At 38.8% G+C, this 18,344-nt stretch overlaps 1 protein-coding gene and 1 long non-coding RNA gene across 4 annotated transcripts in view; one reads left to right on the top strand and one right to left on the bottom strand.

Annotated features, from left to right (window-relative positions):
* TTL (tubulin tyrosine ligase) overlaps positions 1-18,344 on the bottom strand; it is a 53,241-nt gene that overhangs the window by 3,024 nt on the left and 31,873 nt on the right. For both annotated transcript variants that reach the window (XM_004388856.2, XM_023742812.1), the window contains one exon: positions 930-1,073. In XM_004388856.2, coding sequence (XP_004388913.1) covers positions 930-1,073 — 144 coding nt within the window. The remainder of the gene's footprint in view (positions 1-929; positions 1,074-18,344) is intronic.
* Positions 1-18,344, top strand: part of LOC111822855 (uncharacterized) — an 82,469-nt gene that overhangs the window by 39,056 nt on the left and 25,069 nt on the right. Inside the window, exon 3 of one of the 2 annotated variants that reach the window (XR_002825954.1) lies at positions 1,279-1,367. This is a non-coding gene — a long non-coding RNA (uncharacterized LOC111822855). Of the gene's footprint in view, positions 1-1,278; positions 4,044-18,344 lie in introns of those variants that run through there. The other variant, XR_002825953.1, reaches the window with a different exon arrangement.

The raw sequence follows: 18,344 nt of genomic DNA, 5'->3' as shown, positions 1-18,344 counted from the left end.
ATTACACCTGCCATGTAACAGCTATCAAACAAGTGGCAAAGGTCCAACTCCTAATGAAAGAACTTGAGTTTTAAAGCAGCTGCTTTGTAGCTTCAGGACTTTCTCATAAATCTTTAGAAAAATCACCTCAATTTCTCCAAGGTGTGAATATGGGGAACCATGAAAGGGTCTTGCACAGGGAAATGACATGATGAAAGCAGATCCTCAGAAGAACCAACAGGATAAGAGGATTAAGTCCAAATGACTTCCTGTGACAGTAAGGCCTCCCACGGTGCGGCCCTACTTCCCTTTTCACCTTCATCTTTCGTCACTCCACGACACTAACACTGCGCTGTAGGCAGGCTGTCTCCCCAGGAGGAAAAGAAGCTCCCTGAGGGCAGCTCCTGTTCATCTGTGCATCTCCTAGACCAGGCTTGAGCCCAGCACAGGGCCAGGTCCCACTGGATGCTGTGTCCCCTTTCTGAAAGGCTCTCCCCACCTCCCCTCAGCGTATCTGAACACACTCTTCTCTTGCATCCCAGCTCTAGCTCCACAGTCTCTACGATCCCTCCACAGACCACTTCCTGCCTGGAGAACTTCTTGGTCGTTACCGCCTCCCCCAGTCACAGGACCCTGCTCACTCAGCTTGTCACACGGCAGGGTCTCCTCTAGCAATGATTAGCTTTGCTTGAAGTTCTCAGTGCAGCTACCACCCACCTGAGCACAGACTAACTGCTCAACACACAATGGGGCAATGGCCCAGCAAAGCCCTGTGCCAGCCAGATTCCTCCCAGAGGACTCCTAGTACTGTGACATCCTTCCTGACAGCAGTTACAGGGTCTACCCTTGAACACTTTTAGTAACGGGAGCTCACCACCTTACCAAGACTGGCTATTCCAACTGCTAAACTGACTTGCCACTTGTTAAAATGCAGCAGTGTTCAGGCTTACTGAGCACAAGCAGGGGCGCCGTTGACCTCAATGAGCCACACCTTCAGCTCCTCATCCACCATGAAGTCGAAGCCAAAGAGCTGGAAGCTCTGGTAAGGGAGGTGCTTGGTGCTGATGGCCGGCTCCACACTCATAAGGCAGCTCCTGTGGGTCAAGGGAGAGCTCGCTGAGAATGGGGTGATCAAGGGAGAAGGAACGCACAAAATGTTCCTGGATAATTTTGTATCGAATGTGCATGCAAACTGCCTTTGGCTTAATTCCTTCTTTTAAACTTATTACCAAGAGATTATTAAAGAGAATGCTACTTATCAAGCAATTTGTTAAAAACCCTGCATTCATGTTCTTCCAGGTAAAAGCTGTATTCCCAGGCCTCGCAGGGAAGGCCTCTGTGGATGTGGATTCCTTCAGCAGGTGTGCTGCTGCCACACTTGTTTCCAGGTATTTGTGCCATGTAAAAAATGGACTGTCACTCAGTGAAGGGCAGAATTTGCAAAAAGTATGTTGGTCTCATTCATTTCTTTTACTTCCTCGAGTTCTAATGCCAAATTGTTGCTAATTAAAAATTACATGCTATAAATAGTGAAACTAAATGTTGAAATTTAGAATAGAATAGTTATTAGCATAAACTACTGTTTGAAAAAACTGAGAAATCTTTAGAGATACATAAAAATTCAAAGCAAATCTCAGAGACATAATAAGTACATGAGGTGGCTGCTAAGGCTGGAATATCAGACACATTTTTTAAATCTCTCTAAGCCAAGCTTTGATTTCCTTATCTATAAAATGGGGGTAAAAACAGTATCTACTATTAGGATTGCTGACAGTTTAATGAGGTAATTATATAAGGATCTTGGCTTAACTCCTAGCACCTAGGAAGAATTTAATAAATGTAACCACTATAAACAAGTATATTCTACTAATCAATAATTATAATAATCACAAATCTTTTATTTAGGAATAGTAAGTAACTATCATCTAGTACAAACATCCCAGAAAACCTATGCCATTTCTGCTTTATGAAGATCTTCTCTGGCTTTTCCCTCAACTGAATGTTGGGCAAAATATTAATCCATCTTAGTAAATAAAATGTTATGATGACTCTAGGATTACCAGAGATAACTGCCCTTCTACACAGCTGTATGTTTAGGAAGGAAAAGGCACAGGGAACTGGTTTCCACGTGCCTAACTCTAAGGTGTATCCTTATAGTCAGGTTTTGACTCATGACTTTAAAAGAGAAGAACTAAAACCCTGGTGAACCTGGAACCAGGGCTTTGCTTCCCTCCACATCCATGCTTCGGTCTATTTCTACAGACATGTTTAAACCTTTACAAATAATTTTGGACAGATTAGCCACTTAAGAACCAGTTTGGATAAAAATTTCTTGTCCTATTCATCTTTAATTTGCCCTTTCAAGCCACATATTACATTTTTTTCTACATCTTATCTCTATTCCATGGGCAAATACTCTTAACTTTTAAAAAAATTTAAAATATCCTTTAAAATATTATAATTAAGAAAAGTTTAAAAATGTAATAAATGCTCATGGTAGGAAAGAAAAAAAGACGTAACAGTTCTAAAGAATAAAAGGTGAAAGAAGCAGTATACTTCAACACATAAAGAGCCAAGAGCCAGAACGAAATCAAAATTACTATTATTTGTTTATTGATTGAAAGTTCAAGATTAGCATAATTCACTTATCAGGACTTTTTCTGTATCATAAGAGACTTTATACAGTACCTCTTTTTTTTAGCTGGAGTGGAAGGCTAGGAGGAGGATAGCTGAACAAAAAAACAAAAACAAGTAGGAGGAGCATTTACAGCACCAAAGTAGCAACACTGAACTGTACAGACAATGACAAGGGGGCTTGGTAAATTTCTAATAAACCTTTTGCCTAAAACAGGAATCCCTTCTCCAGCATACTTGATTTACCTGGTGTCAGAATCTGACTACCTATAACCCCTGATGAAATGAAACTCCAAGCCCTAAAATTATTCTGCTGGACTCTAGGTAAGAATACACGAAGGACAAAGCCCAGTCATCAAGACAAAGTGACAATGACACAGCAAATAAACAGACCACAGAAAAGAACAGAGATCTCAGCAACAGGCCCTCTCATGAACAGTCCCTTGCTTTATGACAAAGCACACCACAACGCAGTGGGGAAAGGCCAGTCTTACGCATAAACAGCCCAGGGCCAACTGGATATCCTTGTGGAGAAACATAAAACAGAATACATAACAATTCCAGATAGATTAAATCTAAAACATAAGAGAGAAAACACAGATGGCTATGAACTATAGAATGGATAAACTGTGGCCTGTTCACACAATGGAATATCACGTAGTAATGAAAAAGATAAACCACTGCTGTGTGCAACAATGTGGATGAATTCTATAGACAGAATATTGAGTAGAAAAAATGGGACACGGAACAGTAGACACAATATAATTCATCTACATAAAGTTCAAGAACAAGCAAAAGTAATCTATAGTGATAAAAGTCAGAAGAGTGGCTATTTTTGGCAGGGAGTATATGCTTTGAAGGAGTGAGTCCCTGGGTGGTACAAACGGTTAGGTGCTTGACTACTAACTGAAAGGTTGGCAGTTTGAACCCACCCAGAGGTGCACTGGAAGAAAAGCCTGGCAATCTGCTTCTGAAAGGCCACAGCCTTGAAAACCCTCGGGAGTGCAATTCTACTCTGCGTGCGTGTGTCGGAAACGAATCGGCAAGACAGCTACTGGCTAGTGGTTACACACTCGGAGTTCAAGGGGGCCTCTGGGGTGCTGTGAATGTTTAATACCTTGATTTGTGTCATGGCTAATTAAAAATTCACTAAGATATACACTTATGATTTGTGCACTATACTGTATGCATTATATCTCAATTTTTAAAAATATCTCCATTATTTAATAAACTATAGTAAATGAGTACCAATACTGTACAACTATTTCTAGGCATATTAAGAAATAGGACCAAGACAAAAAGACAGACAGTAGAAACAGACCTATAGGCCAAAGATTGGCAAACTTTTCCAGAAAAGGTCAGACAGTAAATAGTTTAGGTTTTGTAGGTTACAAGCAGTTTCTGTTACGTAGGTTTTTTTTTTTTTTTTTTTTTTTAAAACCCTTTAAAAACGTAAAAACCATTCTTAGCTCATAGGCCATATGAAAACAGGCAGCAGGCTGGATGTAGTTTGCTGACCCCTGCTCTAGGTAATATAGATTTTGGAATTATCAGACAAGGACATTAAAGACCTGTCATAAATATGTTCAAGAAAATATGAAACAAATGGGAAGTATAATCTAAGAAAAGAGTCAAATGGAAATTCCAGAACTGAAAAGTACAATAACTGAAAGTTAAAACCCAATACATACGTTTAAGAGCAGATTTTAACAGCTTTTAACTTTTTAAAACTTTTCAAAAGGTTTTAACAGCTGAAGAAAGGATTAGCAAACAGAAAGACAGGTCAGAAGAAAAGAATGAGTTAAAAGACACACAAAAATCATACGAGAAATGTGAGACCCTCAAAATGATTTAACATCCATGTAATCAGAGACCCAGAAGGAGAGAACAATGGGACAAAAACTATATTTGAAAAGATAATGGCCATGAATATTCCAAAACTGATTAAAAATATTAAGCCATAGATTCAAGAAGCCTCATAAACCCTATACAGAATGAATACCAAGAAAACTACACACATTTCATGGTAAAATTTATAAAAATCAACTAAAAGGAATATTAAAAACAGAAAAGATATACTAAAGAGCAATACTAAGATTTCAGCTGAATTTTCAAAAGAAAGTCGGAAGACAGCAGACCATGACATGTCCTACCTTCAAAGCAGTAAAAATTAAATGCTGATTTAGAAATCTAGCTCCAGAACAAATATCCTTAAAAAATGAAGACAAATGCATTATCAGACAAACAAAAACTGAGAGAATTTATCACCATCAGACCTAATTTAAAAACTAAGAATGAGTTTTTCAAGAATAAGAAAAATGCTCCCAGAAAAAAGCAAGGAAATGCAGGAAAGAAAGAGAAGCAACACAAAGAGTTAAAATATATGGCTAAATCTAAATTAGTATCAACTACATAAAATAATCCCTGGTGGTGCAGTGGTTAAATGCTACGGCTGCTAACAACAAGGTTGGCAGTTCAAATCTACTAGCTGCTCCTTGGAAATCCTACGGTGCAGTTCTACTCTGTCCTATAGGGTCGCTGTAAGTTGAAATCGACTCAATGGCAACAGGTTTGGGTTTTGTTTGTTTGTTTATATAAGATAGTAATGTCTTAAGGAGTTTAAAATATATGCAGTATTAATGACCACCCACATACCCACCATCCAGTACCTTTAGGCTCCCTCCCACCTGTCCTCCAGAGGTGATCACTATTTTGAATTTTGTGTTTACCATTCTTTTGTTTCTCTTTATATTTTTACCGTATATGTATAATCCTGTAAATAATATATTATGTGCTTTGCTTGTTGTTAGTTGATATAAACAGAATCAATCTGTATGCATCTTTGACGGCTTGTATTTTTGCTTAACATTATGTCTGTGTGATACATCTATATTGTAGCTGTCATTCGTTAATTTTCACTGCTGTATAGTATTTCTTTGCATGTCTGTTCCACAATTTATCTGTTTTTCTGTTGATGGACTTTTGGTTTACTTATTTATTTTTTCTCTTAACACAGTGTTCCCAGGCCTGTTGGAGCACGCATGTCAGAATTCTTTTGGGAATATACCTGGTAATGGAATTTCTGAGTCATAGTACATGAGCAGGTAGAAATTCATTAGCTAATGTCAAACTGTTTTCCAAAGAGAATGTACTAATTTATACTCCTACCAACAGTGTATAAGCATTCTCATTGACCTATATCCTTGTCTACACTTGATACTGTCAGATTTCTTAACACTTGACATTGTCAGATTTCATAATTTCTGCCAGTCTCATGAAATAAAATACATCATTGTAATGTTGATTTACATTTCCCTGATACCTACTGGGAAACCCTGGTGGCGCAGTGGTTAAAGAGCTATGGCTGCTAAACAAAAGTTCAGAAGTTTGAACCCACCAGGCACTCCTTGGAAACTCTATGGGGCAGTTCTACTCTGTCCTATAGGGTCACTATGAGTCGAAAAAGACTTGACGGCAATGGGTTTTTTCTTTTTTTTTTTTTTTTGATCTCTGTTGAACTAGAGCATTTTTTTTTATTGTACTTTAGATGGTTTACAGAGCAAACTAGTTTCTCATTAAACAATTAATACACATACTGTTTTGTGACATTGGTTGCCAACCTCACAACATGTCTCCCCTTCTCGATCTTGAGTTCCCCATTACCAGCTTTCTTGTCCCCTCCTGCCTTCTTGTCCTTGCCCCTGGGCTGGTGTGACCATTTAGTCTTGTTTTGTTTTATGGACCTGTCTAATCTTTGGCTGAAGGGTGACCCTCAGGAGTGGCTTCATTACTGAACTATAAGGGTGTCCAGGGCCATACTCTTGGGGTTTCTCCAGTCTCTATCAGACCAGTAAATCTGGTCTTTTTTGTGTGTGTGTGAGTTAGAATTTTATTCTACATTTTTCTCCAGCTCTGTCAGAACATTCGGTGGTGGTAGCCAGGCACCACGTAGATGTGCTGGACTCAGTCTGGTGGAGGCTGTGGTAGTTGTGGTCCACTAGTCCTTTGAACTAATCTTTCCCTTGTGTCTTTAGTTTTCTTCATAGGGTCTCCCTTGCTCCAGATGGGGTGAGACCAGTGGAGTATCTTAGATGGCCACTCACAAACTTTTAAGACTCCAGATGCTACTCACCAAAGTAGGATATAGAATATTTTCTTTATAAACTATGTTATGTCAATTGAGCTAGATGTTCCCTGAGACCATGGTCCCCATAGCCCTCAGCCCAGTAATCTGGTCCTTCAGGGTGTTTGGATGTGTCTATGAAGCTTCCATGACCTTGCCTTGGACAAGTCGTGCTGGCTTCTCCAGTACTGTGTACTGTCTTACCCTTCACCAAAGTTACACTTATCTATTGTCTATTTAGTGCTTTTCTCTCCCCACCCCTCCCCTCCCTCCTAACCATCGAAGATGGTTTTTGTGTGTAAATCTTTTCATGAGTTTTTATAATAGTGGTCTCATACAGTATTTGTTCTTTTGTGATTGACTTATTTCACTCAGCATAATGCCTTCCAGATTCATCCATGCTGTGAGATGCTTCACAGATTCATCGTTGTTCTTTATCGCTGCATAGTATTCCATTGTGTGTATGTACCATAGTTTGTTTATCCATTCATCTGTTGATGGGCACCTAAGTTGTTTCCACCCTTTTGGTATTGTGAACAATGCTGCAATGAACTTGGGTGTGCATATGTCTATTCTTGTGACAGCTCTTATTTCTCTAGGATATATTCCTAGGAGTGGGATTGCCGGATCATATGGTATGTCTATTTCTAGCTTTTTAAGGAAGCGCCATATCATTTTCCAAAATAGCTGTACCATTTTGCATTCCCACCAGCAATGCATAAGAGTTTCAATCTCCCTGCTTGAATGTCTTCTTTGTGAAGTGTCTGTTCATATCCTTTGCCCATTTTTTTTCCTTTGCTCATTATTTGTCTTTTTGTTGTAGAGGTGTTGCATTTTCCTGTAGATTTTAGAGATTAGACCTCTGGTGGATACATCATAGCCCAAAATTTTTTCCCGGTTTGTAGGTTCTCTTTTTACTCTTTTCTGAAGTCTTTTGATGAGCATAAGTGTTTAATTTTTAGGAGATCCCAGTTATCTGGTATTTCTGCATTGTTAGTTATGGTTTGTATCCTACTTATGCCATATTTAGGGCCCCTAGCATTGTCCCTATTTTTTCTTCCATGATCTTTAAAGTTTTAGGTTTTATATTTAGGTCTTTGATCCATTTCTAATTAGTTTTTGTGTATGGTATGAGGTATGGGTCCTGTTTCATTTTTTTACAGATGGACATCAGTTTTGCCAGCACCATTTGTTAAAGAGACTGTCTTTTCATTTAACGGACTTTGAGCCTTTGTCAAAGATCAGGTGACCATAGGGGGATGGATTTACAACTGGGTTCTCGATTCTGTTACATTGGTCTACGTGTCTGTCGTTGTACCAGGCTCTATTAACTACTGTGGCTGTATAGTAGGTTCTGAGATCAGGTAGTGTGAGGCCTCCACTTTGTTCTTCTTTTTTAATAATGCTTTGCTTATCTGGGGCCTCTTTCCTTTCCGTATAAAGTTAATGATTAGTTTTTCCATCTCTTTAAAGAATGCTGTTGGTATTTGGATTGAGACTGCATTATATCTGTAGATCACTTGGGATAGGATTGATATTTTTACATTGTTGAGTCTTCCTATCTATGAGCATGGTATATTTTTCCATTTATGTAGGTCTCTTTTTGTTTCTTGAGACAGTGTTTTGTAGTTTTCTTTGTATAGGTCTTTTACGTCCCTGGTTAGATTTATTCCTAAGTGTTTTGGACATGTTATCAGGAAGGACCAGTCCCTGGAGAAGGACATCAGGCTTGGTAAAGTAGAGGGTCAGCAAAAAAGAGGATGACCCTCAATGAGATGGACTGACACAGTGGCGCAACAATGGGCTCAAGCACAACAACTGTGAGGATGGCACAGTACCGGGCAGTGTTTCCTTCTGTTGTACATAGGATCCCTATAAGTCAGAACTGACTTGACAGCATCTAACAAAAACAACAATTATATTTTATTAGGTGCTATTATAAATGGTATTGTTTTCCTGATTTCCTTATCATAGTTCTTTGTTGGTGTATAGGAATCCAACTGATTTTTGTACATTGATCTTGTATCCTGCTACTCCACAGAATCTATTAGTTCCAGCAGTTTTCTTGTGGATATTTAGGGTTCTCTATGCATAGTATGAAAACCCTGGTAGTGTAGTGGTTAAGTGCTATGGCTGCTAACCAAAAGGTCAGCAGATCAACTCTACCAGGCGCTCCTTGGAAACTCTACGGGGTAGTTCTACTCTGTCCTGTAGGGTTGCTATGAGTGGGAATCAACTTGACAGCAACGGGTTTTGTTTTTTTTTTTTGGTGTGTATAGTATCATATCATCTGCAAATAGGGATAGTTTTACTTCTTCCTTACCAGTTTGGATGCCCTTTATTTCTTTTTCTTGCCTTATCGCTCCAGCTAGGACTTCTAGCACAATGTTAAATAGGAGTGGTGATAAAGGGCATCCTTGTCTTGTTCCCGTTCCCAAGGGAAATGCTTTCAGCCTCTCTCTGTTGAGAATGATGTTGGCTGTTGGTTTTGTATGGATGCTTTTTATTATGTTGATGAATTTTCCTTCTATTCCTATTTTATTGAGAGTTTTTATTGGGACTGAGTGTTGGACTTTATCAAATGCCCTTTTGAATCAATTAAGATGATCATGTGATTTTTTTTTTTTTTTTATGTGGTGGATTACACTGATTGATTTTCTAATGCTGAACCATCCTTGCATACCTGGTATGAATCCCACTTGGTCGTAGTGTATTTTTTAAAATATATGATGCTGAATTCTATTGGCTTGAATTTTGTTGAGAATTTTTACATCTATATTTATGAGAGATATTGGTCTGTATTTTCTTTTTTTTGTGGTGTCATTGCCTGGTTTTGGTATCACGGTTATGCTAGCTTCATAGAATGAACTCAGAACTATCCTTTCCTCTTCTATGCTCTGAAACAGTTTGAGTAGTACTGGTGTGAGCTTTTCTCTGAATGTCTGGTAGAATTCTCTTGAAGACATCCAGGCCAGGGCTTTTTGTTATTGTTGTTGGGGTTTTTTTGTTTGTTTGTTTGTTTTAAATTACCTGTTCAGTCTCTTCTCTTGTTATGGGTCTGTTTAGGTTTTCTACCTCAGTTTGTGTTAGTCTGGGTAGGTAGTGTGTTTCTAGAAATTTATCTGTTTCCTCTAGTTTGTCAAATTTGTTGGAGTATCGTTTTTCCCAGTACTGTAATATGATCTTTTTATTTCAGTTGGGTCTGTTGTAAAGTCCCCCATATCATTTTTTATTTTGGTTATTTGCTTCCTCTCCTGTTTTTCTTTTGTCATTTTGGCCAGTGATATGTTGATTTTGTTGATCTTTTCAAAGAACCAACTTCTGGTCTTGTTGATTTTGCTTTCTTTTTGATTTTGCTTTTCTGTTCTCTATTTCATTTATTTCTCCTCTGATCATTATTATTTACTTTCTTCTGGTGACTGTGGGCTTCCTTTGCTGTTCTCTATTTGTTTTGAGTTGTAGGGCTAACTTTCTGAATTTAGCCCTTTCTTTTTTTATGATGTGTGCTTTTATTGCTACAATTGACCCCGAGCACTGCCTCTGCTGTGTCCCAAAGGTTTTGGTATGACATGTTTTCATTCTCATTTGATTCTAGGAATTTTTTTAATCCATCTTTGATTTCTTCTATTATTCAGTAGTTTTTAAGCAAGGTGTTATTCAGTTTCCAAGTTTTTAATTTTTCCTTGCTCCTCCTGTTATTAATTTCTACTTTTATGGCATTGTGATCAGAAAAGATGCTTTGTATTATTTCAATGTTTTGGATTTTATTGAGGGTTACACTGTGGCATAAAATGTGGTCTACTCTCAAGAATGTTCCACGTGCATTGGAAAAGAATGTATACTTTGGTGCTATTGGGTGGAGTGTTCTATATATGTCTATGAGATCAAGATGGTTGACTATGGCCTTTAGATCTTTTGTTTCTTGAGTTTTTTTCTAGATGTTCTGTACTTTACTGGGAGTGGTGTGTTAAGTCTCCTACTATTACTGTGGAACTGTCAATTTCTCTTTTCAGTGCTGTTGGAGTCTGCTTTACGTGTTTAGGAGCCCTGTTGTGGGTGTGTAGATTTTTATTATGGTCATGTCATCATGGTGAACTATCCCTTTAATCATTATATAATGTCCCTCCTTGTCTTTTGTGGTAGATTTTGCCTAAAAGTCTATTTTATCTGAAATTAGTATTGCAACACCTGCTCTTTTTTGGTTGCTGTGTGCTTGATATATATTTTTCCATCCTTTGATTTTTTAATATATTTATGTCTTTTTGTCTAAGTTGTGTCTCTTGTAGGCAGCACATTGATGGGTCAGGTTTTTAATCCATTCTATCACTATATCTTTACTGGTGCATTTAAGCCATTTACATTCAGTGTGATTATGGATAGATGTGAGTTTATTGCTGTAATTTCATTGTGCTTTTTTTTTTTTTTTTGGTGTTGACATTTTCTTTGTTCCTCTTACTTTCCTGTGCTGAATTCCTTTTGTTTGTGGAATTTCTTTTCATTTCTTTTGTAATTATAGATTTTGTGTTTATTGAGTCTATATTTTTCTTTTTTCTTTTGATGAGTAAGTTTGTTAACTAACTTTGTGGTTACACTGAAATTTACACTTATCTTCCTAAGTTTAAACCAGTCATTTATTACTTGATGTTGCCTTGATTTCCTCTCCATTTTAAAGTTCTATACCTACATTGTTTATTCCCCCTTTTATTGTTTTGATTTGATGTATTACAGACTGATGCCCCTGTTTCCCTGTTTTAAATATTTTAGTTTTGGTTTACTGTTGAAAGTTCTTTACCTCTGTTGGTATCTGGCTGATGCTGCGCTGTGTCCTAGCCTCAGGCTGTTGTCTGATGTTGTTGGTTCTCTAACCCAAGGACTCCCTTTAATATTTCTTGTAAATTTGATTTTACAAATTCCCTTAATTTCTGTTTATCTGGAAATGTCCTAATTTTGCCATTGCATTTGAGAGAGAGTTTGCAGGATATATTATTCTTGGTTGGCAGTTTTTCTTTCACGGTTTTATAAATGTTCTTGCCTGCATAGTTTCTGCCAAGTAATCAGAGCTTAGTCTTATTGTTTCCCCTTTGTAAGTGGCTTTTCTTTTTTCTTGAGCTGCTCTCAGGATTCTTTGTTTTTGGTTTTGGCAAGTGTGATTATAATATGTCTTGGTGAATTTCTTTTGGGGTCTATCTTTATGGGGTTTGTTGAGCTTCTTGGATGATCATCTTTTTGTCTTTCATGATATTAGGGAAGTATTCTGCCAGTAGATCTTCAACAATCTTCTGTTTTTTCCCCCTGTTCTGAAACTCTGATTACATGAAAATTTTTCCTCTTGATTGTGTCTCACATAATTCTTATATTTTCTTCATTATTCTTCATTCTTTGCTCTGATTTTTCCTTAAAGTGGCATCCATGGGTTTGTCTTCAATCTTGCTGATTGTCTTCGATTGTTTCAAATTTGTTCCTAAAACCTTCTGTTGATCTGTCCATTTCTGAAATTTTGTTGTTTATCTTTTGGATTTCTAGTTGCTATTTTTGTATGATTTCTAATTTTTTTTAAATTTTTTGTTCTTGTATTATTTTCCTGAATTCTTCCATTGCTTTGTCTGTGTTTTCCTTTATTTTGCTGTTTTCATTGGTTTTGTCTGTGTTTTTCTTGATTTCTTTGCTAATCTCTCAGACAGCCCTAAATATTAGTGTTCTGAATTCCATATCAGATAGTTCCAGTGCCTTTTTTCTAACTGGAAGGTCATCTGATTCTTTGTTTGGTCACTTGTTGGAGCCATACTGTCCTGCTTTTTTACATGTTTTGATATTGTCTGCCGTCTCTGAGATATTCAGGTATTTTTATTATTGATTGATTGTACATTTGTTAGTTCTGTCCTGTTTGTTTTGTTTTGGTATATCTGGGTGGGTAGACTGGGCGTGCTTTGTTGCTCATCTGGGCATGATAGTTTTCACCATCTTGTCAGGCTAGGCAGGGCCGGTGGGTAGGGAGGGCACGTGGCCAGGACACTCAGCTGAGGGGCATCTGTATAGGGCCAGTGGGGATGGACACCGGGCTGGGTTGCCTGGCTATAGCACAGCAGGGCAGAGTTGGCGGGGATGGAGGGGCACAATCCTGGGCGCTCAGCTGCGGCATGGTGGGGCAGAGTTGGCGGGGAGGGAGCAGTGTGGGGCCGGGTACCTCAGCTCCAGGGCAGTGGTGCAGGAAGAAAGTGGGATGGGTCACTCAGCTCCAGCACAGAGGGGAGGAGCCAGCAGGGAGGGAGCGGGCACAAGGCTGTCATCTAGCTGTGGCGCAGTGGGGCAGAACCAGTGGGGAGAGGGGCACAGGTCAGGACATTCTGCTGTGGGACAGTGGGGTGGAGCTGGTGGTGAGGGAGGGGCGTGGGGCCAGGTTGCTCATCTGCAGGCAGCAGGTCAGAGCTGGTGGGGAGGGAGAGGCATGGGCTGAGATGCTCAGCTGTGGGGCAGTAGGGCAGAGCTGCCAGGGAAGGCTTGAGGAGGGGGCTGGGTCACCTGGCTGTGGTGCCACGGGGCAGAGCCGCTGGGGAGGGAAAGTCACAGGCCAGAACACTCAGCTGCAGGGCAGTGCTGGTGGGAAGGGAGGGGACATGGGCAGGGGATCAAGTCGCCAGGCTGTGATGTATCAGGGTGGAGCCGGTAGGGATGGAAGGGCATAGGCCCAGGCAGTCAGCTGCAGGGCAGTGGGGCAGAATCGTCGGGGAGGAAGAGGCACAGGCCAGGGTGCTCAGCTGCAGGGCAGCAGGGCAGGGCTGGGCAAGGAGAGAGGGGCATGGACACAGGGCACTCGGCTGTGGGGCAGTGGCTCAGAGTCCGTGGGGAGGGAGGGTGTGCAGCCAGACTGGCTGGCAGGGAAGGAGGTGTGCAAAGCCAGGTTGCTAGGCTGCAGCACAGCAGCGTGTGGCTGGTGGGCAGAGGTGGGAGGGGATGCAAGGGGGGCAGATGGGTGTTGATTGGGGGATGGAGGGGTTTTACTGTAGTCCCTGGCAGTCAGGGCTGCTGGGGTGGGGCAGTTATTGGCATTACTCGCCAGAAGTGTGGGGCTGTAGGAACATGCTCCTCTGGTTACCATGTGAGAGTGTCTGGACACTTACTTGAGCTGCAGCCAGCAAACGGGACCTTACTTTGCTCTGGGTGTAGCCATGCCGCTCCTCTATCTTCTATTGGGAATTCTGTGAAGGTGACTTTCTATGCTCTTTGTGCGGGGTTTTGGGCTTTATTTCAAGATGCTGTACTTTGCTGGGTTGGTCGGCAGGGAACCTCCACTCCATATCTCTACGTGTTCACCGTTTTCAATCAGTTTCTTTTTCTCAGTGGCTTCCGATCTAATACTTTATCCTTTCATTTAAAGTTGGGGGTTCCAGGATTGATGTCTGTATCTGTTCTACTTGTGTTTTCAGGTCTTTGTTGCAGAGGGATGGCTTGGTGCATCTAACTAGTCCACCATCTTGGCTCTGCCTCTCCTGAACTAGAGCATTTTTATATGTTCATTGAATACTCATGCTCCTGTTCTACCTATTTATGCTCTTTGTTCATTTTTCTTTTATCATTCATTGATTTTTTTTTTTTTTTAAGGCAGAATTCTTTTGTATGATTTGGATACTAATCTTATCTTGGTTAAATGAGGGCAAAAATACCATCTCTCAGTTTGTGGTTTATCTTTTCTCTTCATGGTGTTTTTTGCTGAGTAGAAGATTCCCATTTAATGTAGAGTTAATAACTCATTTTCTTTAAAAAATACATAATAATAAAATACACAGCAATAATAACATAAAAGAAAAGGGGTTAAATGGAGTTATAGTATTTGCAATGTGCGAGAACTGGTAAAAGTACTAATTTTTGTTCAAATGTCTGTTTTAATATCTAGGATTAAAATAAAACAGTAGTAAAAGAATAAATAATGACAATGCCCAAGATGACAAGACAACTTGAGACAGAACCGACAAAAAACAGAAAACAGAAAATACTCGCTTAATATTAGAATTATCAGACACAGGTTGTGAAACAGCTATGATTACAGTGTTGAAGGAGATAATCTTTGGCATGAAATTGACAGCTATAAAAATGACACCAAACTGATGAAAAAGAACCAAATGAAAACTCTAAAACTGAAAAATGGAATATTCAGAATTAACTCAGGGAATAGGCTTCACAAAAGATTAGATACAACTAAAGAGAGAACTGTGAACTGGGGATTATCAGAAGACACTATTGATGAAGTGTGGAGAAATAAATAAATGGAAATACAGCATAGAGAGTAACAGACATAGAGGATGCAATAATTTTCATCTGTAAGTTCAGGTGGACCCCACAAGGAGAGGAGGAAACGAATGCTGGACAGAAGAAACTGGTGAAGAAGTAATGGCTGAGACTTTTCAAAAAGCAGTGCAAGACTTCAAACCACTGATTCAAAAATCACAACAAATTCACATGGATAAAGTAAAAGATATCTATATCCAGACAAAGAGTAAAATTGCAAAGCAAAATATCCTCAACATAATTAGAATAAAAACGCAGATTAATGTTAAAGGAACAACTGTTGGAATGTGAGCTGACCTCAACAATAACAAAAGCAAGAAAAGTCATATCTTTGATATGCTGAAAAAATTCTACATCTAACAAAGCTATCCACAAAGAATGAAGGTGAAAAACACTTGTAGACGAAAACCAAAAACGGAACAGAGCAAATCTGCTACTGGCAGACTGCCACTAAAGAAAATTCCCAAAAATGTTCCTCAGACAGAAGGAAATTGATCCCAGTTGGAAGGTAAAAGATTCAGGAAGGAATGTAGTACAATAAAAACTGTGAATATATTTCTCAATTAATATTAAATGCAAAAACATTAATAATAATGCCTTTGATGTTTAAAATGATAAAACAATAAATGACTACAATTGCATATAAATCAGAAAGAGGACAACTTAGCATTCTGGTTCTTGCAACATTTTAATGGAAGGTTAAAGTATCAATTAGCTTTAGACTTGAATAAGTCAAGGATTCACAAACAAAAAGTATAATTTCCAAATTATGAGGGAAAATATATAATAAAACTTAGAATAGGCATAAAAGCAAAATTCAAATAAAGATGATAGATTCAAATCCCAAAACTCCTCTAGTTAAAAGACAAGAATTATCAAACTGGTTAAAAAACAAACACAACTATTTGTGGCTTACAAGACACATATCTAAATCATAGGGATTCAGAAATGTTGTCAGGAAGAAGATAAAAAAGGATATACCGTGCAAAAACAACAACAAAAAATAATAAAGCTGCAAAGCTATTTTATCTGGCAAAATAGAATTAAAAGCAAAAAGCACTTCTAGAAAAAGATGGTTATTTCATAAAGATACAAGAGGAAAAGATGTAATGCTTTGCTTCTACATTAGCATGCACCCTAATTACATGGCCTCAAAAGGATATAAAACAAAGCCAGTAGAACTTGATCTGGATGGTGTTTACAAGGGCGTTTATATAATCCAACAACCTTTACATTAGTTTTATGCATGTATATGCATTATATTTCACAAAAAAAAAGATACAACATTTGGTGGAGTAAGATGGAGTAAGCCCATCACAGTCTATCTCTCCCACTGATTCCAACTAAAAATGCTGGACAAAATCAAAATGCAACTACTTGAGAACTCTGAAAATTAAACAGAAGCAGGCAGACTGGGTAGGAAAGTCAAAACTTAGAACTGTGACATGCGTGGGGATCAGTTTCCCCTGCTGCTATTTTTCCTATTTTCTCTCACGGCTTTCTTTGACCTGAGGATGGCTTCTTAGTGGAGTTGTAGCATAAGAAGCTAAAACGCTGGGAAAAACGCTGGGAAAAACCCTGTCTTTCTGGTAGGAGGAACTGGGACAAAGAACCTATGTGGTTCAAAGAGTTGGGAGAAATCTCATTTTTCCCTCTTTTTTTTCTAGTAGTGCAACTGTAATTGTGGTGGCAGCAATGTGAGCAGCTAAAACTCTAAGAGAAAACCCATCTTTCTGGCCCAAGGTCTGGGATAAGCGGCCCTGTAAGCCAAAGATGGTGTAGAGGAATCCCATAGAACTGAGAAGGAGATCCTCTAATTCAGTGTATGAATGCATACAAGTTCTGGGCTTATCTCTTAGTGGTGTGTGCACAGGAGAGATCCAAGGCTTTAAAAACTAAAATGACATTGGAACCACCATGCATAGAAGGTGAATCAGAAGTTGTGCTCTGAACTTAACTGGGCTGATTGTCTCTAAAATAAAAAATCAATATTCTCTAGAGGCTTAAAATAGTACCCAAAGTCTATATAACATAATATTTAAAATGTCCAGCATACAATTTAAAATTACTGAATATACAAAGAACCATAAAAATCTGACTAATCTGAAGAGGGGGAAAAAAAATCAACAAATGCCAATCCAATCCCCAAATAACCCAGATGTTGGAATCATCAGATAAAGACTTTAAAATAGCTATTGTAACTATGCTCCATGAGGTAAAAGTAAACATACTTGAAATGAATAGATATACATAAGATCTCAGCAGAGAAATAAAACTTAAAAAAAAACAAAAACAAACCCAAATTTGGTTATTTTCATATATATAGCTATATGCACATATGTATTTATATGTGTGTGCATATATGTATACATACATATATATATACATGAAAGCTGGACAATGAATAAGGAAGACCGAAGAATTGATGCCTTTGAATTATGGTGTTGGCAAAGAATACTGAATATACCAGGGACTGCCAGAAGAATGAACAAATCTGTCTTGAAAGAAGTATAGCCAGAATGCTCCTTAGAAGGGAAGATGGCAAGACTTTGTCTTAAGTACTTTGGACACTGTCATGGATTGAACTGTGACCCCCAAAAATATGTGTATCAATTTGGCTAAGTCATGACTCTCAGTATTGTGTGACTGTCCACCATTTTGTCATCTGATGTGATTTTCCTATGCGTTGTAAATCCTATCTCTATGATGTTAATAAGATGGAATTAGTGGCAGTTATGTTAATCAGACAGGACTCAATCTATAAGATTAGATTGTCTAAAGCCAATCTCTTTTGAGATATAAAAGAGAGAAGTGAGTAGAGAGACGGGGATCTCATACCACCAAGAAAGTAGTGCCAGGAGAAGAGCACGTCTTTTGGACCTGGGGTTCCTGCACAAAGAAACTCCAGGACCAAGGGAAGATAGACAACAAGGAGCTTCTTCCAGGGCTGACAGAGAGAGAAAGCTTTCCCCGGTAGCTGGCGTCCTGAATTTGGACTTTTAACCTACTAGACTATGAGAGAATAAATTTTTCTTTGTTAAAGCCATTCACTTGTGGTATTTCTGTTACAGCAGCATTAGACACCTAAGACAGAATTATTATCAGGAGGGACCACCCTCTGAAGAAGACATCATGCTTGGTAAAGTAGAAGGTCAGCGAAAAAGAGGAAGACCTTCAAAGAGATGGATTGACACAGTTGCTGCAACAAGGGGCTCAAACACAGCAACGATTGTAAGGATGGCACAGGACCAGGGAGTGTTTCATTCTGCTGTACATAGGGTTGCTATGAGTCAGAAGTGACTCGATGGTACCTAGCAACAACATA

The sequence above is a fragment of the Trichechus manatus genome, unplaced genomic scaffold (assembly GCF_000243295.1).
Source record: "Trichechus manatus latirostris isolate Lorelei unplaced genomic scaffold, TriManLat1.0 scaffold00219, whole genome shotgun sequence".
In the NCBI taxonomy this organism is placed as follows: Eukaryota; Metazoa; Chordata; class Mammalia; order Sirenia; family Trichechidae; genus Trichechus; species Trichechus manatus.
This window is presented reverse-complemented; position numbering and strand designations above follow the sequence as displayed.